This window comes from Clupea harengus, chromosome 3, assembly GCF_900700415.2.
Source record: "Clupea harengus chromosome 3, Ch_v2.0.2, whole genome shotgun sequence".
In the NCBI taxonomy this organism is placed as follows: domain Eukaryota; kingdom Metazoa; phylum Chordata; class Actinopteri; order Clupeiformes; family Clupeidae; genus Clupea; species Clupea harengus.
Genome location: NC_045154.1, coordinates 9,504,547 through 9,527,275, shown reverse-complemented (window position 1 = coordinate 9,527,275; position 22,729 = coordinate 9,504,547). Strand labels below are relative to the sequence as shown.

Sequence of the window (22,729 nt, the reverse complement as noted above, 5' to 3'; positions counted from 1 at the left end):
TCTGTGCTGGGAGGCCAGCGCTGGGCTGGTACTGGCAGAGATAGCCAGAGTATCAGTCAGACAATTGTTCGTGTCTGAGCAAGAACAAATATGTCAACAGGGTGTGGCCCAAAACACTCCACAATTCTTTATCGTGCTCTCTCCCTCTCTCTCTCTTTCACACACACAGACACACACACACAAAAGATAGATTAAGCTCCACATGAACATGAACCTGACTGTTTAATTCAGTAATTCCATTATTTAGACACTCTTTCAGCTTTATTTGGTCTTTGTGCATTATTAAGGCATTTACATGTGCAGATATGCTTAAGACTACTGATCCCATTGACAGCATTCCAGACCAAAAACTAAAATATTGCTGGTTAGAAAAGACACAAGTGACACTGACTTCCGAGTCTGTGAGAGAGCTGTGAGCATTTCCAGGTTACTACGTACTTATGCCTAATCAGATTTCAGTGCAGTTAATGAAAAGGCAAGATTGTTGTAAATAATAGTTTCAGCAAAAGCAAATAGCCCACATATGGAATTTTCCATTCAAATAAACCCCAATTATTTACCCCAGCCTATGTGTTTGTGTGTATATTAGGGTATATATAGGGAAGACTGCATCTTCATTTTATAGTTTGGTTGAAATGGTCAAGCAGTAGAGGTTCCTGGGCCTGGGCCTGGTACAGACCGACTCAGAGCTATTCCAAGGTCAGTCGCTTTGTGGGAGGCCATGTTTTAGACGTGGCCTAGTCAAATTAATTGAGTTCATGTGTGTGACCATGTGAGTGAGGATTTTACTCATGATTTTCATTTTTTCCTCTGGCAAATTTCACTCAACAGTTTTTTGCAATTTAGAAAATAGATACATTCAAAATGAGAACTACAAACTGTTGACATTCAAATGTGTGCAAATAAATACACAATTTATGCAAATAAATAAACAATTTGGATCAAATTTATGACAAACCGTCAACATACATTCCATATGATTCCATAATTGTATATCTGTTACAAATATAGCTTGAGAAAGTATGCCAGACATATAAAATTAAATTATTATCTATCCCCATACCTAAAAATCAAACAGATGTTACTTATCATTAAAACACGATGGCAGACTGTAAAAATGTGAAGTACAGAACGTTATGTAAAAATACACATTAAAGAAATGAGAACAACACTTTGTTAGTTGCAAAGACTCATGATAACAGACACCAGTAATACATCTTGCAGACACCTGAAGATACTATGCACAGAATCCATGCTCATGTAAGCAATGGGCCTCTGCAGGATACGGACCTGAGTCTCATCTCTTTCAGCATGGACTGCTATTTGATAATCATATGATATTCTAAAACCAGCAACACCAGAGCAATACCTCACCTTAAACCAGTTTACTCTCTCTACTTGTGAGAGAACAACCTGTAGCGTCACATGCATATAAGCTATCACCATATTTATACAAATGAAATAAAAGCATCAAGACACCGTGTAGAGGACCACTGAGAAGGCTTTCCACTGAGTTTGTGAAACAGAAGCCATTGTCAGTTAGAGAACCAAAAGGAGAGGTAAAATGCAAAGAAAACAGAGCTGGAGGTAAACAAATCTAGACTGAAAGGCTGAATTCCTCTGTTGGCTGGTGTTGAGACTTGATGCTTGAGGTGCTAGAAAGATGCCATTTTATCTTACACTTCATGCATTTCTTCAACAGTCCAAAGGTTTTGTTTTATCTGTTGCTTTCTGAAGATAACTCCTTTCTGTCCCAAGGTCAAGAATACGATAGAGTGACTACACACCTTTCACTGTCATTGTTACCTCATTATTACCTGTGGATTATGTCTCTCTTATTTGCATTTTGGTGCATTTACAAAAAGTTTACATCACCATTCTTAAACATAGTATATTTAAAGTTGCTGAGTGAGCGGACTTGAAAGTACAAAAGCTAAACTATATATTCTATACATTGGACTACAACATTCTTTACAGGAACATCCCATAATGAAGAGAATTGGTGGGATTGTTTACAGTTCAGGCATAGAGCCCTATAAAGTCCCTGTCAAATCTCATAGATGAAGACTGTTACCAGACTCAGTAGACTGCATAGATATATTTTTAAGTCCCTGATAGAGATGATGCACCAGAGAGGAGAGAGGGGGTTTTAAAGTGCTTCTGAGCACTTGCCACCAGAGTTCCTTTGTTGACGTTGTATACTGTTGTCTCTGTACATAGTGCTGGGCTGTGCATTCCCATGCCAACAGGCAGAGTCAGAGTGTTCCACCCAGCAATAATCGTTCCCACGGTTACAAACAGGTGTCCATGTGTCCTCTGTTGCAATGCTGCAGATGACTTAGATGGTCATGTCAGCAAAGTCCTGTCTCCCGTATCCTTTCTGTGAAACCAAGACAAAGACATTTGAGTACACCATGATTCAACTTCCTCCTACCGTATCACCTTTGCACATGGAATAGATGACACACCGCTGCATGAAAGGATTTTGATCAACAGCGATACCTTGTGTACTATTGAGTTTGACTTTATCAAGCTCTTACTTCGGTAGGGGAGGTGTGCCCTGCCTATAATAATGAATCTTGGCACAAAAACAGACAAAACAAAACTAGAAAGAGATGTAGATGGGTCATTTCATTAATGGGTCACGTGGCTGGCCACACACAGTGTCATGACCTATAGCTAATTTAATAACCTGGCAAAATCACACCTATAGCTAATTAAATAACCTGGCAAAATCATTTTTCTCATTGCATAACATGAGCAGGAGTCTAAGCGCAAACATGGGTGTGTCCGTGCCATGCTGGGGTGTGTCCGCGCACAGACGTGGAAGTTCCATTAATGAGTGAGTACCTTCAAAGCAAACTTCTAAAAAGCAGAGACGACAAACTCTCATTTAAAGACAACCTCCGGAGCCCCTAAAGTCCTGTCATGTGATATTTTTAATCTTGCGTGCACAAGTTATTATCTTGTGGACTATCCCACAAAATAACATCCGTCTCCTCAGGTGTAAACCGCTCTATTCACAACTGGAAATGTGTTGTGTGCTTCACTGTAGAACCATTACTGAGCTCTGTGTGAACGTTAATAAGGTATGGTTGAATCGTTGTGATTGATAGGCTGATAAGGAATAACTAACCCACCACAATTACTCCACCAATTTCTGGCACCTTGCCCTGTGAACTGAGATAATATAGGTATCCTTACCTGTTCTCACTGCGTGGGTACTGCTTTAAAATCAAGGTGTGAGTGTCTGACATGGCGGCATTCTCACCGCGTTAAGACATGTTAGACAGGAAATCTCCAGTTTGTGGTCTGTGTTGCCTTAAGGCAGGGCCATGCCTTCACCTGTTCAAGCAACAGTACCAAAATACCTGCCCCACCCTGTCCCACCCTGCCCAACCCTGCTTCTCTGTGTGTGTGTGTGTGTGTGTGTGTGTGTGTGTGTGTGTATGAGAGAGTGTGTGTGTGTGTCTGTGTGTGTGTGTGTGTGTGTGTGTGTGTGTGTGTGTGTGTGTGTGTGTGTGTGTGTGTGTGTGTGTGTGTGTGTGTATGTGTGTGTGAGTGTGAGTGTGAGTGTGAGAGGGAGAAAGAGAGTACGAGAGAGAAAAAGTGTATTTGAATGAGTCATATGGAACACACCCTTAAAGTTAGGTAGATGCACTGGCTTCATGCTATACTGACTATACAAACACAAGTGACATTCATAGGCTGCTACACACAGACATAAACACTGTAACAACTTAAATATGCCCAGGCTCGCGGCACACAAGTGCAGTTGGAGGGAAAGGCAGCCTAGAGATAAGCAAAAAACAAACAACCATCTGCAAGACCTCAAAAATACTTCCCATACGTATGTCCTTAAGCTACATATGGATTTCCCAGAGGAAATATTGTGATTGGAAATCACTGAATCAGTCACTGCAAAATTGCCATCAGTGGTAAGGAGTTATTTTTACAGAACAGGAAAGTGTGACGGTTAAACACAGCTTGGAGGCTTTCTTATTCTTAATTAAAATGATATAGGAGAAGATCAGGAAACAAAAAAGTTAGAGAACAGCGCAGTCTCTTTTTCCCTCTCTCCTGGATTATCTTGCACATTCACCCACTCACCTTTTTGTACTCCTTGTGTAGTTTCTTGTACTGGAACATGTTGGAGAGGACGGTCGCTGCTGCCTTTGCTCCTTTCAGCCTGCCAGCACTGAAAGAAAAAATATATAATAAAATATATATAAATGTCATCTATTCAAATCCATTTAGTCACCTTGAAATAAGTGTACACAGAAAATTCAAAACACACAGTACTTGACCCTTACATCAAGGATTTCACAGCCAAACGCTCAAAATGTAAATACATTTTTTTTTTTTTTTTTTTTTTTAAAGAGTTGCATGGAGCATATTCCCATGTTTATTAGGCTGAATGCTTTAACTACACCTTCTTCACTAGTGGAAAAGCACCTGATGAGTTGACAAATGCTGGTAGCGTACTCTATTCCTTCTCTGCTGCAGTCATAGTATGTTATCACAGCCCTGTGCCCCTGTGTGATCTGTCTGTGATCCGTCTGTATTTCCCTTACGCTAGTGAGCTCAAAATAAATATCCCAGGGAACAAACGTGTGGCGTCCACCAGTGCAGTCACCCACCTGTTGTCATGGGACGTTTTGATGCCTATCAGCTTGGGCAGGCCGTCGAAGTAGGTGATGTCCCTGGCGGCGACCTCGCTGCTGGTCACCAGGTTGTTGAGTGTCCCACAGATGTTGACCACCACGTCACTGGATGGCTCTGTCTGTTGCCCGTCACTGGGAAGCTTGCTCACCAGGTTGTTGACCACCTTTGTGGCTGAAAGGGGGACAAGGAAATAGTCAATAAAAACATTCCTACAACTTTTTACATTATACCGTATAGTACAGAATGTGTGCTAATATATATAGTGCGTACTATTGTGTATACTACTACTTCATACTATAGCATATACTATGCTGTGGAAACCATATCATACTGTATGCAGTAAAACAAGGGGCACAGGTGTCTCAATTAAATGAGTTGTGAATAACGGTAGTTGAAAGGGGACTGCAAAGACTGGACTGTAGGCAGAAATGTATATTAAAAAGGGAAACTACTACACTATCAATGTGGTAGATTTGGGTGATGGAGGAAGCGTTGAGTATGGTTTTGGTGTAGCTTTAGTGTTGGGTGCTGACTGCGTTTAGATCGAAGCGGAGGTGGAAGGAGGTGCTTACCCATGTCGTTCTTGTTGTTTGCATGGCGGGACAGGTTCCTGAGGAACCCTGTGAGAGAGCGCAGCTCCAGGTCATTAGTGGTCCTCAGGTGATCGAGAACCACAGGCAGCATCCGCTCCTGCTCTAGAGCAACCCGACTCAGGATGGAGGCCCACTGAGAGAGGCAGAGACCAACAGGAATCATTACACCTTACAGCACCACAGCAGTGGTCTTTTAACTCTACAACACACAACCTCAAAAAACGCATACAGTCTTGCCGGTTCCCATTACAACCTTCACTGCAATGTATTGCCTTAGCAGGAACAGACACTTACTGACTATACTATACTAAAGAATACAAATCTATCAATATGGCTTTAGCTATGTGTGCTACCACCCCAGGTCATGAAAGGCAAATGCACTCAGTTTGGGTGCTGGCAGTGTTGTGCACGCATGCAGACACACACAGACACAGACACAGACACAGACACAGACACAGACACAGACACAGACACAGACACAGACACAGACACAGACACAGACACAGACACAGACACAGACACAGACACAGTTCTTACCCGTTTGTCGCCAGCTGTGATGTTCTGCAGGGCACCGGCTGCTGCCTCGCGTGTGGTGGCATTGATCTCGCAGCGCTGGAGCACACGGTTGTACAGCCCCACCACCTGCGGGTGCCACAGCCACTCGATGCCCTTGGGCACCCTGGCCACCTCTGTGAAGGTCATCAGGTCGTGGTTCTGCCCCTGCGATGGGGTAGGAGTAAGGAGGGTTGAGGGTATGTTTGTGGGTTGGTGAGATGTATTACTATATACAGTGGTCACCCCTCTTCCACACACAGAGCCTCCGTATGCTACAGCTCACACATGTTAAAGATGACACAACCACATACTTCACACAAGTGTTCACTTGCTGGCAGAAATGCTGTGATAATTCAAATAAAATGTGTTTTTCCCCTCCAGTGAAATAGAGGATGGTGTGATCAAATGCAAAGCATTGTGTAATTTGGGAGAATTACATTTAATCAACTTGGAAAACACCCCATGGCAAACTTGGCCTGACACAATCCTGGTTCTTATACTTAGGGAGAAGACACCCCCTCATCCTATCTGGATTGATGAATAGGGTCTTCCACCATGCTCTACCATCTTGCTCTACCATCTTGCTCTACCATCTTGCTCTACCATCTTGCTCTTCCATCATGCTCCACCAGTGAGCCATAGGAACATAGCGAGAAATGTAACCGGGCTTCCACGTACTTTTTTGGCTTTCCTGCTCTGAGGGGTGTAGCAGCCCATGGCCTCGGCTTTGGAAACCTCCTGCCCCCTGGAAGGTCCCTCCAGTCTCATCATGGCGGAGGGGGGCATCTCAGTGTACAGCTGGTAGGAGAGGTTCCTGAGCACACACATGGCGTTCTCCACACCCTGAGGGGCAGGGGGGGGGGGGGGGGGACAGTGGGGTGTTCAACTATTTGCAGAGACAATAAATATAGAGCAGTTTATAAACCACAAATTGAGTAGTTAAAAACAATCTCATTCACACACTTACATGTTACACACACACACACACACACACACACACACACACACACACACACACACACACACACACACACACACACACACACACACACCTTCTCCTCCACCCTGCTGTCCTCCAGGGTGCTCTGTATGTATCCCACCAGTGTGTCCACCAGCCCATTGGTCTCTCTCATCTGCTGCCTGGTCTTCTCATTCACTGAGCTCAGGTTCCTGAGGAGTAGAGTAGAGCACAGTTACTATGAGACAGGAAATGTTAGACAGGAAATCTCCAGTTTGTGGTCTGTGTTGCCTTAAGGCCATGCCTTCACCTGTTCAAGCAACAGTACCAAAAGACCTGCCCCACCCTGTCCCACCCTGCCCAACCCTGCTTCTCTGTGTGTGTGTGTGTGTGTGTGTGTTGTGTGTGTGTGTGTGTGTGTGTGTGTGTGTGTCAGACATGTACATATGGGGTGTACATTACCATGAATTACCATGAACACATTACCATGAACACACACACACACACACACTCATCTCAACCATGTAAGTATGTACATGCACATGCATGCAAGTCATACACACGTATGACTTGCATGCATGTGCATGTACATACTTACATGGTTGAGATGAGTGTGTGTGTGTGTGTGTGTGTGTGTGTGTGTGTGTGTGTGTGTTTGTTGTGTTAAAGTACCTGAGGCAGCCAGTGGTGTTGAAGAAGATGTCCTTCTCTGAGGCGTTATGTTCGATGAAGTCTGGGTTATCCACTCCTGACAGTGGCACCAGGATACTCGCTGTCAGCTCAGACAGTGTCTCTCTAGCCAACTTCTCCTTCAGGTTATCCTTGGAGGAAAGGTTCCACAGAATACCTATAACACACACACACACACACACACACACACACACACACACACACACACACACACACACACACACACACACACACACACACACACACACACACACACACACACACAGAGAGGGACAGAAAATGCAAAGGTTACCTTTCAAGAGCAGAGTTCACACATGAACACTTAGTCTTCAAATACTCTCTTTTCTCGTAAGTGATTTGCACTTAAGAGAGGTCAGTTTCTATCAGTACAGCCACTCCTGCCATAGCAACTAAATCTGGAACTAATCTCGCCCTGCAGTGCTAATGCTGGATTTTCACACACATGTATTCATATAGAAGACTGAAGGTTTGAAGTATTCTACAGTACAGACATGGTTGTTTACTCGAAATTCTGACCATTCTCAGTTTACACTTACAAATCTTGTAAATAACTTCAGAAAATATATGTGTTACTGTACAACAGTTTGAAGAGTACACAACAGACATGCAAAACCAGTTCATCTTCTCCCTTTCTTGTGTGGTAGCAATGGGGCAGAACAGAACAGACCTCTGTCACCTGTCATTCACCATACTGTACCAAGGTAGGTCCTAACATGGTCTCTCAATACATCAGAGAAGCATGGAGAACAAAGAAAGAAAAAAAACAGCTCTGAATCCATAGTGGCTTAACCAGGGAAACCTCACTTCACTCCATCCAGAAATGCCTGATAATCACTAGAGTAATATTGCATTAGTACATCAGCGTTAAGTGATCTGACTTCACACTGACAGATAACGTCAGAACTGAACTGACAGAACACGGTGATTGTGCCATCATTGAGCAAACCATCCGACACCGACACTCTTCAGAGTGTCTAGTGCTTTAGGAAGCAGTGCCTGCCTTGGCATGTGGAGATGAGTAATCCAATTTACGGTCACAATGCTGTGGAGTTTGTTCTAGCATGCCTCTGTTTTTTAATAAAGCACTCCGATATTTAACTGTCTCTATCTGACTCCTTCACTCTCTCTCTCTCTCTCTTTGTCTCCCCCTCCCTCCCTCTGCTCTTTCCAACACGTACAGTAATTGTCCATATACCAAAACAGGCTTGGGCTTGGGCGTGTCACAAGCCAGAAAAACTTTGGCTTTCTGTAGTACAAGTTGAGACAACACGGCCATAAAATACACCTTGACAGGCACTCTCACTCACTCATGCACACGCACACACTCACCAACACAACCACCACACCTCAGAAAGAACATACATATGCTCACACACAAACACACATGCACAGACACGTGCAAATTGTCCTCTCTCCTGACTCTTTGTCTACACAGATTAATGTTCTTCCTGAAGTGCACCCACCATACTGTAGTTGGGACTGTGATCAATAATTAAATGCCAGGCCCTAACTGATTACCTAACTGGTGCGACATTGGAATGTCAGTAAAGAACTTTTTTTGTATCTTTCTTTCACTTTCCCACCCAAGAAGAGAACAATTACACTTTAGCAAAGTATCCAGCTACTTGCTAATACTCACAGCTTTCAAGGCTACACTGGGTGATTCAAATCCTCCCAGCGAACAGAAGTCTGCCTCTCTCTTCTTTTTTTCAGTTAAACATTAGCCATTCTGGCAGTAGTTTAGAACCTGACACTCTCCCAGTGGGATGGCCTCAGCCCATATATGCGGGTCACACTGAGCAGGCCACAGGGTGGGTGGGGCCCTGCCAAACAGCCCAGAGAGATTAAAGTAGTGCCACCGGATCTGACTTCAGATTGAGAGTGACGTCTGAAAGCTTCCGCACTAGTACTGGGAGATTACTAGACACAGGAAAAATGTACAGAATATTTGAGCAGCTGATTGGACAAATTTTTTTTTTTTTAAACTGGAGGTGTTCGGTTGCGGCTGAACTCTTAATGTGGTGGAGCTTTGTTGTTTCCCTGAATGTCTCTGGAACGTATCCAAGTCTGCTCTGATTGGAACCAGCGTGATTGGCGGCTGCTCCGAGGCAGGTCCCTGTAGGTTCTCACCAGTGATGTTCTTGCGGAGCTCGTCGTCAGGGTGCTTGAGCGCCTCGCTGAGCTGCGGGATGCCCCCGGCCTCGATCAGAGCCACCTTGTTGGGCATGTTCTCATAGATGAGATTGCGTGCTGCCCCTGTAGCGTAGCGCTGGACCTCCTCGCTCTCGCTGTTAAACAGGCTCACCAGCAGGGGAATGCCCTTCATTTGGTTGACCTGAGGGGCAGGACAGGATGGAGAAGGATAGATTGATAGGCAGAGAAAGATAAAGAAAGAAAAACAAGACAGAATGAAGGGAGGGAGAGAAAATTTTTTGAATTGAAATGTGAATTTATGACAAACAATATCGCTCTAGCTTCAGGTGAGGTTCCAGAAACTTGTCGGGACGTTGGTGGAAGAATGTCCAGCCTCTGACCTCGCTCAAAATGCCGATGGCTACAGTGGTGAGATAAATAACACACATGCTCAGGATATCTTTGAGACAGAACTCTGGCAGAGCGGAGAGTTCTAGAAGTCACACAGTCTGGGGCTTAGGGCAACAACTCTCCATCTCATTAAAAAGTGTCAAACACGCCTCCCTCCCACTGTCACCACAAGCCTCAGCCAAGACTGGAAGGGGTTTCAACAGAGTCTAAGCTCTACACAAACACACCAGCAGTTTATTAGTGAGAGAGTCTAATGAGAGACTGAATGGGCATGCAGAATGTTATGCTATGCTATGGGGATTCTTGCTGCAAGAAAAGTTGTTGAGGATACTGATGGCATTGTCTACACTACACCACAGACCAGGAACTTTTAACAAATTAATTTCTTAATGACAACCTGTGTTTATCTCATTCACTGATTGGTTTTCCTTCACTGCAGGGCAAGTCACAGCTTGGTGTGTTATGTAAAACATGCCTTGGTGTTGCGTCTCAGTCTTTTTTCTGCTCGGAATGACTCTTTGAGACAGCAGCAGGTTTTCCAACTGATTTCTGCAGCCACAGCAACAATAACACTGAGCCGGTGGGATAGGTGACCTGGAAACACTTGGTTTTGTTTGGACTATGGATGTGTTGCAAAGAGGTTGTACAGAGCTTCAAAGGGTCATAGTGTCAAAGGGTCAAATTGAAAATGTATGATAAATGTCTGGAAAAAGAATGGCTTGGTCATAGGGGTTGGATACTTTATTCCAGAAGGCATTTCACCTCCCCTGTCCAACAACTAACTTGAATAAGCACAGTAATTCAGTAATATCTCATGTTAGCACCACAGCTCGCCTGGCAGCAATTCACATTTCAACATTTCATAACGCTTACACACATCACCAGAGGACTCATCGCCGCATCTGATAAGACCACCAGAACACTATGCACCACCTATACTCACCCGTACTCACTGATGGGAATCACAGATTACGGAACTCAAGAATCTAGACTTTGTTTTTGTGTATTTCTGTGTTTTTGTTCCATGAGAACAGAAACTGGATGCTTTCAATTGTGTATTACCCTAATCATATCAAGACTAGGCAAATGTACTTGTATGAATAAATATATATATATATATATATATATATATATATATATATATATATTGAATGAAACCCTTGAATTATAAATCAAAATATAAACAGAATATATTATTCTAGTTCTGAAGATTTTGAAGTATTCTGCTCATAGAAAATGGACGATGGACAGTTCTATTTATTGGAGCAGGCACTTACCATGGCCTTCGCCTCATTGTCATGGTAGCACTCATGCTGAATGTATGCAGCACCCAACATCTGAAGGGCAGAATCTGACGTCTCCAGATAGTTGATGGCAGTGGGCATGTCTAGGCTGTCCAGTCTGTTTGGGTTCAAAGAAAGAGAGAGAGCACGAGACAGGGAAAGAGAGAGTGAGTAAGATAAACACAGAGAGGAAAGAGGGAGAGGGAGAGCGAGTATGCTCTCAATTTTAAACTATAACTTGCATTCAATTCCTAACATCTAAATATTCACTATGTATAGTGTCTATAGCTGTGAGTGTGTGTGTGTTTGTGTGTGTGTGTGTGTTTTATGTAGCCATAGACTGAGAGCTCTATGTGTATTTCTTCAAAGTTTGTGTGTGTGTGTGTGTGTGTGTGTGTGTGTGTGTGTGTGTGTGTGTGTGTGCTGTGTATTCAGTGTGACTAAGCACTGCAGCACTCTCAGTCCCTATGCCAATCTCTCTATCCCTCTCTTTGTCTCCTGCTCTCTGACACTTTCCCTCTTTTTCTCATGTGAAAGGAGTGTGACGCAGACACACCCAAACTAGTCCTGCCACTTTCCACCCCTTTTCGCCTGGAGACACACACACACACACACACACACACACACACACACACACACACACACACACACACACACACACACACACACACACACACACACACACACACACACCACACACACCACACACACCACACACACCACACACACACAAAAACACTCACAAACACGCACACATTTCATAAATGCAGCATACATTATCCACACACATAATCACCAAAGTACACTTTGCCAATTCAAATAACCCTAAATATCTCAACACCAGCCCATCTACATCACTAGTTGAGGCAAGGCTGCATCTCTCTTCCTCTCTTCCAGCAACCACCATTTAATCAGCAGTAATTACTTTTCACAAAAAGATTTGGAGTCAGTTCATTTGTTTGCCGCAACAGCGCCTTGAGCAAGAGTAGATGTTCTGGAGTTCCTTCCCACCCTATGGAGCTGTGGTTGGGACACATATCACTAAGGCGTATGTGCTTCTAGAGCTTGGCAGGGACTTTTAATTACCACTGCTGTATTGATCAAGGTTTTGGGGGCACAGAGAGAGAGAGAGAGAGAGAGTGAGTGTGTGAGTGTGTGTGTGTATCAGAATATTGTATCTGTATGTGTATACATTTATGCATTTTGCAAACTTGTGTGTGTGTGTGTGTGAATTCCTATGTTCTCATACGTGTGTCCTCCTCACCTGCTGAGGTCCATGTTTCCTGTCATCTGTCCGTCGAACACATCCAGGCCTTTCCCCACGCTCTGCATGCTCTTGGTGGACATGGCTCTGCTTATACGCCCCAGGTTGTTTTGCGACCCGGACGACATGATGAAGCCGCCTCCTCCTCCTCCTCCTCCTCCGTACACGGAGCCTCCGCTGGTCGAGCCCATGCTCATGCGGTTATTACGCTGGGCGATGCGGCTGATGGTGCGGTGTGCCGGCCCTTTGAAGGAGTACTGGCGCTCCACGCTCTCTTCCATGCCCATGCCGCCGCCAGACTGCGCCAGCGTCCCGCTCAGGGAGCGCCTCATGGGGGGCAGGGTGGCGGAGGTCCTCAGCTGAGTGGCGGAGGAGCTGGCGGACTGCGTGATGCCGTTGGAGGTGTAGAAGGCGTGCTGCTTGCTTTTGGGGAACGTGGCGTTGCGTTCGGACACAACGCTGCCGTCGCTGTCGTCCCGCGCCATCCAAGCGGCGACCGTGTTCGGTTGCATTTGGATTGAATGCAGCGACATCGTTTCAAGGTCTGGTGGCGGTGCAGCGCGACTTTGGGTGTGCACAGTTGTCATTTGGTAACCGCCACCGCCACCTCCGACAACCTGGTAACTGCCACCGCCACCTCCACCAACCTGGTAACCGCCTCCGCCAACCTGGTAACCGCCTCCACCAACCTGGTAACCGCCTCCACCACCTCCAACAACCTGGTAACTGCCTCCGCCTCCGCCACCGCCAGCAACCTGGTAACCGCCTCCGCCACCGTGGAAACCTCCTGTTGCCTGGTAACCGCTGATGGTATGATACCCACCACCACTACCACCCCCACGATATTCCCCTCCTCCTCCTCCTCCCCCGAGATGCATGTCATCATAGTAATACATGCTGTTTGCCCTTCCCCCTCCACCGCCACCCTCGCCCATGCTCATCCTGGGGCGGGTTCCGCCGTCAGCGGCAGAGCGGGAAGAGTAGCCTCTACTGGTGGCGTACTGAGCCAGGGCAGGACCCTAAAAAGGAGAACAGAAGAGTTAAGGTTACACTGGCAAAGTGCCATCTCAGCACCTACAGTTGTTTTCATGACAAGAACTAGGTCATAAATGGAATATGGAGGAAATAATTGGGATAAACACAGAATAAAAAGGGGAATAGAATGAATGACAAAGTATTTAGATAAGGTTTCATGAGGGGGAGTTCAAAATAACACAAGATAGAGTATGCATGAGTTTCATATCCTCCCTTGAAACTATGGAATCTGTAGTGCTGGATTTAACTCACATTTTCTATAAACACCATCAGTTACCCACAGCTGTCAATGCCCTTAATATATCCACAAATAGTCATGCATTTGAGTTTCCCAGCAATAGCAAAGTCATCATTATTGATTAAATATTGTTTTTTTTTCCAGTCTCCGTGGAAACCACTAGAGCGCCACTGTGAAATCTCTCACTTATGAAGCCATGGGCCCTGTGACTCACTAAGTTCCTTCTCGGGTAAGAGTTTGTCCCGGGTTCATTTGACACCACTAGAAACTAGCTATTAGTCAAATCAGAAGATATCTATTTGACAGTTGGCCTGAAATACCTCAAAGCCATGTAAAATCAGAAGATATCTATTTGACAGTTGGCCTGAAATACCTCAAAGCCATGTCAAATCAGATATGTGCAGTGGTTACCTACACTATTCCTGGTGATGCAGTAATGTGGTTGTGTTTTCTTTGCATACAGCTGCCATAACCTGACTATTTGAAGGGTGTTTTTCTCAAGGTCACAGAATCATTGAAGTCTCCAATGAGGATTCTGTGACTCTTCATTTTAATTAGGGATAACGATAAGTGATATTGACATGGATAGCATGTCATTTAAGGATAAAATTAAAAGGTTAAAACTGATGTCAGGTTGATATGCCATTTCAGACATTCCCCAGATCTGTTCCTCTTACCACGCCTCTGTTGCTGCTGTAGTGGAGGGAGCGGGAGCTGAACCCAGGGTTGGTATTTGTCTGGTATTTCATGGATGAAGACCCGCCGCCATACTCTGTCAAACACAAAAAGGAAATGTACTGACGTGTTATCAAAGTGATACTAGGAATGCATGTCTAGACTCTAGAGGACTGGTAGAGAAGTCACAGTACTACTCTATGCGTGAGCAGAGCTCTCACTATTAACTGATACCACTTAATACAGTAATTGACATCAATGGGATATAAACTAGAGATCTGATAAACCATAAGTGATGGTAAATACTGGAGTTTATGCCTTACTGCGTCACCACAGCTACAGTAAAATGCCCTCTTACTAAAATCATATGCAAAACAATAACAAATTAAAACAGTAATAGGTCTGTACTGAATATATTATGACACATTTGATGGTGTATTAAAAGGCATATATGAGGTATATAAATGAAGTACATTACATGACTTAAAATGTATACTACTGTACATGATCATTTTTGGTATGACCAATAAGCAGAGGTTGGGGACCTCGACTGACATTACTCAGCAAAACACTCAAAGGAACATTGTTGATTTTTCCAGCTTTGGAATGTAGGAATGTTGACATGGTACACAGACACCCACACATGAAAAAGAACACCACAAAACACAATTTATGTTTTCGACAAACAGAATTAGAGGGAAGGAAATAAAGAGAAGGGAGAAGGTGGAGATTCAGGAATATTGGTTGATGGCCACAAAGTAGTCTCTTTATGTGATGGTGTGATAAAACCATGTCAAAGGAATGTCCAGGTCAGCTGCTCACACGTAATGGTGGCAGAGACTTTCTGCTCGCATTCCTACCTGAATTTTCACAAGCTCCAGATGGTTTTCACACGCTAACGCCACAGCTACCAATCACCCCTGCTTGTCAGAGCAGCTGAGAGAGCACTTTTATGAGCTAGCCTGCATGAGTGTATGCAGGCCCCAAAACTAATCCTAGACTCATTTCAGGACTGAACATGACCGGCAGCATACATTTTGTTCATTTGCTTTAAAAAAAAATATCAGTAGTTGTTTTACCTTGTACATCTCTTAAGGCTTTTAAGAATAATCTTAGCCGTGCTTGATAAGTGTCTTTAGGTATAAGTAAAGATATACATTATACATTATTATAATAAAAGGTTGAGGTTAGTAAGACACATTGGGTACTTAAATGAAGGGGCATTGTACTGAAACTAATGTTACTTAAATAGGTAATTACTCAGTAAGTGGTTAAGCACATGTGACCAAAATGTGTTTTAATTTTGTTTAGACACATTACAGCATCTTACATTTTTTATTTTTATTTTTTTTCGGATTTCGGATTCGACTCGGATTTTTATAATGAGATGGTGCCATGCTTACAGTATTGCAATATATATCACAATATATTGAATCATAACCCCTTCTTTCAGAAGCAGCAGGTTGTCAGACATATTAAAGGGCCAATGAGTTCCATGGTGGATGTTTGACTAAAGATAAGACCTTGCATTCAAAGACTGACCATAGAGACACTCATGACATAATACTCTAAAGCACATAAAGCAATAAAATTGCATAATATGTGTGTTGTCTGTCAGAATTACATGTAGGTAAAACAATCAGTCCATTCAGCCATGGCCGTCTGCCTCACCTTAAGTTATAAACGGCAAAGACGCGAGTTGGGGACAGAGCGGCTCCTGAGCCTCCGTCTCACTATCAGGAAGAGCGTTTGCTCTAGGCTTGCGCTGAGGAGACCCATTCCGCACACAGAAAAACAGTGTGACCCTATTCAAAGTCCCTCAGGAGAGCAGGCCTGAGACAGCAGTCCTTGTTGAAAATGCCAAACAAACAACCAGGCTGAAAAGTAGGGGGGTGAAGGGGCTTTATGTGTCTGTCTGTCTGTCAGTATTCAAATGAGGGAACAAATACACCTTCAAAGAACTGGCTCAAAAGAGGAAACTGAATCGGAGGGAATATTGGCTGTAACAGAGGCCATTCACGTCAGAAATGTTCACCCTGCCAGTGAGGATTTACAGCCTGTGTTCAACCACGGCCTGCTTGGTATGCTGATCTTAACGAAAATTCCACATCTTGCTCCATGCAATCAACAGAAGGTCAAAACATCTGTGACAGAAGCCTGCATGTGTTTGTTTATGTGTATGCTTGTGTGTATGTGTGTGTGTGTGTGTGTGAGAGGGGTGTAACATGAAGGTCTAAAAGTGTAGAAGTGTACAACATTGTTTCTGTAAGAAGTGTATGTTTTCTTTATTATTTATGCCTGCGTAGATAGAGGCTTTTTTTTAACCAATGACCCAAAAAAACTGAAACCAAGACTAGTTGATAAGTTAGATATCACTCAGTATCCTCAGCAATTTGTTAAAGTTAAAGACATGATTTCAGGTCTGTCAATTAAGTTCAACACAACCACTTCTTGACATCCACCAATAAGTGCATGAGCATGAGCACGAGCAAGTGCATCTTTGCATGAGCAAACACCAATACACCTGACAAACTTATTTTAGTCCTTATTTAGTTTAGTTCAAGTTCTTTTCATTCCTGTTATTTCTGGACAAGCGGTGTGTATGCAACGGTACACTGTATACTGTTGAGGCATCCTCTGCGGTTTAATACACACGTGTGAACCCCGGTATTACGGGACGCCTGTCAATTTCCTGTAGTTTTCAAAACTTCCTCTCTGCGCTGCGCTCACTTCTCTGGAACCTGTTCGAATTTCCTAGAGCCTATCAGCACTTTGTATGCATCATCATCATATATCAGGTGGAGCAAGGAGAGTCCACTCCAATAAGTAATTGTGACAAATAAAAAAAACAACAAAGAAACTAAAAGGGCATTTAGAGAGCGCGGTCCTCCGCCAATGCCAAATGCCAGTGAAACTGTAATTGGTTGAGCCACCCCGTGAGTCGGATCCACTCCAAAAATGTAATGGGATATTCCGTGGCCCATGCTACACCTTCCATGGAAAACCAGCAGTTTTTGCATAAATCTACTAGCAGACAGACAAACTAACAAACAAACTGCACCGAATACCTTGGCGGAGGTAATAACGAAAGCAGTGGGAGTATTTATAGCCAAAGATTTGCAGCCCTATTCGGTGTTTACCGACACAGGATTATGTCACCTGATGGAAAAATAAACCGCATTAAAATGTCCCTTCCCGCACACATTTCAGCAGTAAAGCTCTATGAAACATCACAGAGAATAAATTGAAAAGCTGTGAGAGCTACTTGACTGTAGAAGAGGCAGAAACCAGGCCTGGTCAGTCACGCTGCTATTTTTCTGAATAGAAAGTTTGATTTGTCTAGAGGCAAAATAAATAGTTTATTGTTTAAAGGGTGATTTTACCGTACCGTTACCGTGATTTTACCATACCATTACCATGGCGCAAAAAACGTGATACATACTGAACTGTGGGCCCACTGTAGTGTTGCATCCCAAGTGGGTGTGTGTGTGTGTGTGTGTGTGTGTGCACAGCAAGGTAGGGTGGGGCATGGGCAGTGTTTTAATTCCTATCAAACCGGTTCTGTTTTATTTTTTCCTTAGGTGAGGACAGCCACCCACCCACACCCACACCCACACACACACACACACCCACACACCCACACACACACACCCACACACACACAATTAAACATTAGGCTATATCAGCCACATATGAATAAGTTTGATAGCAAATTTAAAATGTCTCAAAGGTAAGTCAAACAGAGCAGGTAAATATGTATGTAAATATGTAATATGTTTCCAAATGGACTTTTGACTAGCATTACAAAACACTAGCACTAGTTTGCACTATAGATTACTGACATGACCCCACACTATTCAAATATGCCAGGGCAGTCATCACTGGCTACACTGAGTAGATCTGAAATATGCAGATATCTCGCAGAGAGGACACCATATTACGCAGAATCAATGTTGGGAATATGTCTAAAGCTGAGCATAGGTCACCATAGGGGAAGGTGTTCCAGTCTAGTCCCATTGTTTGTGTTTGTCTTTGTTTCATAAGAGGCAAGGTGGAAGAGGAATAGTTTTGCAGAACTGCTGAAAGAGGAATAGAGTTTTGCAGAACTGCTGTTTGTTTAACGAAAGAAGTGACGGCTCCACTCGCATTGCTCTTCAGGGAGAACCGGTGTGGGCCAAGCAGGTAGTTACGCTTTTTGCCCAAGGAGATACTGCCCTGAGATGCCTTCTCTGTGAAAGGTACATTTCAACTGCTCATACATTTCAGGTTGTGTATGTGTGTGTGTGTGTGTGTGTGTGTGTGTGTGTGTGTGTGTGTGTGTGTGTGTGTGTGTGTGTGTGTGTGTGTGTGTGTGTGTGTGTGTGCGTGTGTGTGTGTGCGTGTGTGTGTGTGTGTGTGTGTATGTCTATCTGTGTGTGCTTGATCAAAGGTTTTGTGGAAAAACACTGGAACTACCTTAAAAGCAAGTATCTGTAAACCTGAGATCAGGTGAGTCTCTGGGGTCTGAGGAAATCCTGCCATATAGCCACTGAAGGTGTGTTTGTGTGTGTGTGTGTGAGTCTATGGACAGTGAGAGTGTTTAAAGGGCCAAACCTGTCTGGCGGCCTCTGACAAAGCCCTTCAATTGTAAGCTGACTAAGCGCGCTTGTAACTTTATCTCAAAATCAGACGTCACCCCTCCGTCTGCTCTCTTCCCAGCCCACTGGGGCATGACAGAGCGCACTTGTTTAGGCTTGCAACATGTGTGTGTGTGTGTGTGTGTGTGTGTGTGTTGAGGGGAGTTCCTGGGAGAGGGAAAACTGAAGCTCAGGTCATTCTTACACTACTGTCACTGTCACAACTGCTGAGGGTCTAGAGGACCCTCCCTCTGACACAGTTCCGCATGCAAAAAACCTGATGTCGAAATTCACAGCACAATCTCAGGACACCGAAGCAAGGAGGCATTTCATCATTACTATTGTCATGAAGAAGTATTTCGCACACCTCCAACAAATAGCATTATGTGTTTTATATGATTCCTATAATAATTAAATTCAACTCTTAATGTCTCACATGACAAAGCTAAAACATGAGAGTTATCTTAGCAGTCATGCACCGATCGACGAGCTGATGCACCGTGTTCCATGGATAGGAGGGCTGGACATTTTAGTTTACAACAATACGTGTCCGGCTCCTCATGTTACCAGATTAGCTCTAAACTGAAGTGTGGGACTGTTTTCAAAGCCACTCAAGCCGCTCCCGAAACTGAATGGGAACTAACCTACAAGAGTATAACTTCCTGATATATGCAAGCCTATGTGGATTTAAACATAACTCCGTTCTCATTCAGTTTTCCAGGACCCACATACCATGCAAAACCATAAAAAGTAAGCACACAGAAATAATGGCACTGCTGTTTAAACGAGAACAGGTGCACCACACTCACCTGACGTGGCGTATTGGGAGACGGAGCCGTTCTGTCGCGGAATCGTAGATGTCTTCTCTGCCAGACGTAATGCTACTTGCTGCTGGACGCGTCTTGCCCTCGATTCTGCGTCCGAAAGTGTGCTTCCATGACTGAGCTGGACCTCCCCGGGGAGTGCGTAGGTACTGACCGAGGTGTTGGGCTGTAGGGCAGACAGAAAGACACCATCTGAGGAAATACTCGTACTCATTGCGTTGGCCGAAAAGGAGCACACGGAATGGCGGTGTTGTCCCAAACGAAAGTAGAAAAAAAAAACTATTTAGAATTGTTTAATGCTATCGATGCACTGGTTTATTTGCGCTCTGACTGATATGTATACAAATGTAATGTTCGAGATCCACCTCAGACACAGTGGACCGCCCTGAGTGTTCTGAGCAGGGGTGTGTGCCTGTGTGCGATCTGTTTCGTTTGGGCGGAGCTGTAGTTGGGTGGAGTTTCCGGTTGACCCAAGCGGTACCTGATCCAGGTACCTTGTCACTCAGCAAAGCTAATGCTTTAAGGTGGAAAGGAACTTTGTAAATTCATAAGTCGCACTCCCATTTTAGTAACAGCCGTTTAAATTCCCACCTACGTTTTTTTTTATTTTTTTATCTCCAGCAAGGAAGTGGCATTGTTTAGATGGCTTTGTTTAAACACCGATCATCTTTTCTGCTCTGATGTCGCTGGTGAAACAGCAGCATTAATGCAAAATATAGGGTTTGATGCAAAATGACAAAAAGCTGGCAGTATTTTCTTTGAAACATTCGATTGGCTTGAATTTGAAATGTCCACAGACAAATTATTACAATCGTTTTAATGAGTTCAGTACTCAGTAGGGTAACCTAACCCAACTATGTACACCTAAATGTATAGATGTCATGTCTTGGGTTGCTTATTATTCATTATGTAGTTGGTTGTATTGCGTCGTTCCACTGAAACAGATGTGCGTTGTATCGTTGAACTGTGGCTTTCTCCTCCAGGTGTTAGGTAAAAAAGTGAGAGAGCGAATGACAAGTCTCAGACGGGCGTGACGCGGCAGATGCGTAATGAAACGTCTGTGTCTGTGTTTACCTGCGCAACTGCCCATAGCAACGCTACTGCTCACCTCAATGCCATCCCACCGGAAGGGTGTGTGCAGTAGCAGCATTTTTCAGTCCCAATCTGAATCATGAGAGAGCATTTATCATATTATCTCGTACATCTCTGACCATTTATTTATGGCCAAAAGCGATCAGAAGAAAATTTCAACCTAAAAACCACGATGACCACCATGATGAATTTAGTTAACAATGATATACATGTATTTATTTCAGGCTATAGGCTCTGCAGTACTTATAGTTTAAGTATTTAACAAACCTATTTGATTTACTTACATTATTTTGTAAAAGAAAGTATTGCATATCCTATACCCTATAATTCGTATTGCTCTCTGGATGACAAGTAGATATAATGCAGTCAATATGTAATAAAATTACATGTAACCAAAATCTTGCAGTACTGACAAATAATTCCAAAAGTCTAAAATGTATCCATAAACTCACCATTTAGTGGCTGTGGTAACAATGATCCTCCAGAGAAAGCAGAGTTGTAACAGTCTCTCTGTGTTCCAGGTGGTGATACAGAGAGTGGTGGTTTTATATGAGACACAACAACTCCCTGATGAGTGAGTGTACCTGCCCCTGCCTGGAGGTAGACACACACACATGCACGCACACACACACACTCGCACACGCACACGCACAAGCACACACACACACACACACACACACACACACACACACACACACACACACACACACACACACACACACACACACACACACACACACACACACTCAGCACATTCATGGTTACTTGGGCACACATTTTCCAGAACAAGTGTTTAACAGACACTTGTGTTCAGGTGTTCATACTCCATCCACCTCCCAGTATTCTCCTTTCCCCCCCTTTTTCCACAGAGACTTGTACACAAATACACATGTTGTCAGAAGTGTCACTTAGAGAAACTATATGACTATCGGTGTACATTACAATGTAACCCAGAGTGTGCTGGGCATAATCCTGGTTAAACCAAACCAGTTTGTCCGTTTAATTAAATTAAATACAATTTTATTTATGTAGCCAAAACAATAACATTGTCTCAGGGCACTTTACAGAGCCGGAATCTCAGAGCAGTCTGCTGTCATCTGGGGTTTCAGGATTGTATTGCATGGGACGAGAGAGACGATGTGTGAAGTGGATAAGAGAAGAGAGTGTGTGCATGTGGGTTGGCAGACTGTGCACCTGAGAGAAAGAAACAAAAAATAGCCTAGACTGAAAAGTGTCACAGGACTGGCTGTGTTTAGGATTAGGTGTGTTTATATTACGAATCTAAAGTATTGTACGTACGGTTATATAACTATGAAATTTATAACAAGCTATTTTGAAATCGCAAAACTATACATCTTTGTTATATCAGCACCACAATAGCTACAGGGTCCAATGGACAACTATCGAGTCACTTGTCATTAGTTCTTGCTCCAGTGTTTTTATGATTTCTGGCTTGTCATCCAGACAGAAATGAACACTAGAACAGATATAGGAAGATTTTGTAGTTGTATATTTTGCTAGTTTTATGAATGAGCTGTGCATTGACACATATATACAAACATATACACCTATTTATGTAATCTCTATATATATTTTATAAACTCATTTTCATATACTCTGTAAAAGTCAGTTTAAAGGTAAGCATAGTATAGAATACAATATAAGTAACCCATAAG

General features: G+C 43.6%; 1 protein-coding gene across 1 annotated transcript; it reads right to left on the bottom strand.

Moving 5' to 3' along the window:
• Positions 1–203: 203 nt before the first annotated feature.
• Positions 204–21,128, bottom strand: pkp3a (plakophilin 3a). The gene is made up of 13 exons (XM_031564498.2): positions 19,947–21,128; positions 14,524–14,618; positions 12,574–13,592; positions 11,304–11,427; positions 9,613–9,817; positions 7,444–7,618; positions 6,866–6,983; positions 6,492–6,656; positions 5,796–5,978; positions 5,238–5,391; positions 4,641–4,836; positions 4,111–4,198; positions 204–2,380 (listed from the first exon to the last, which is right to left on the bottom strand). The coding sequence occupies exons 1-13, from the start codon at positions 20,173–20,175 to the stop codon at positions 2,339–2,341; spliced, it is 2,793 nt and encodes a 930-aa protein (XP_031420358.1). The 5' UTR covers positions 20,176–21,128; the 3' UTR covers positions 204–2,338.
• Positions 21,129–22,729: the final 1,601 nt, after the last annotated feature.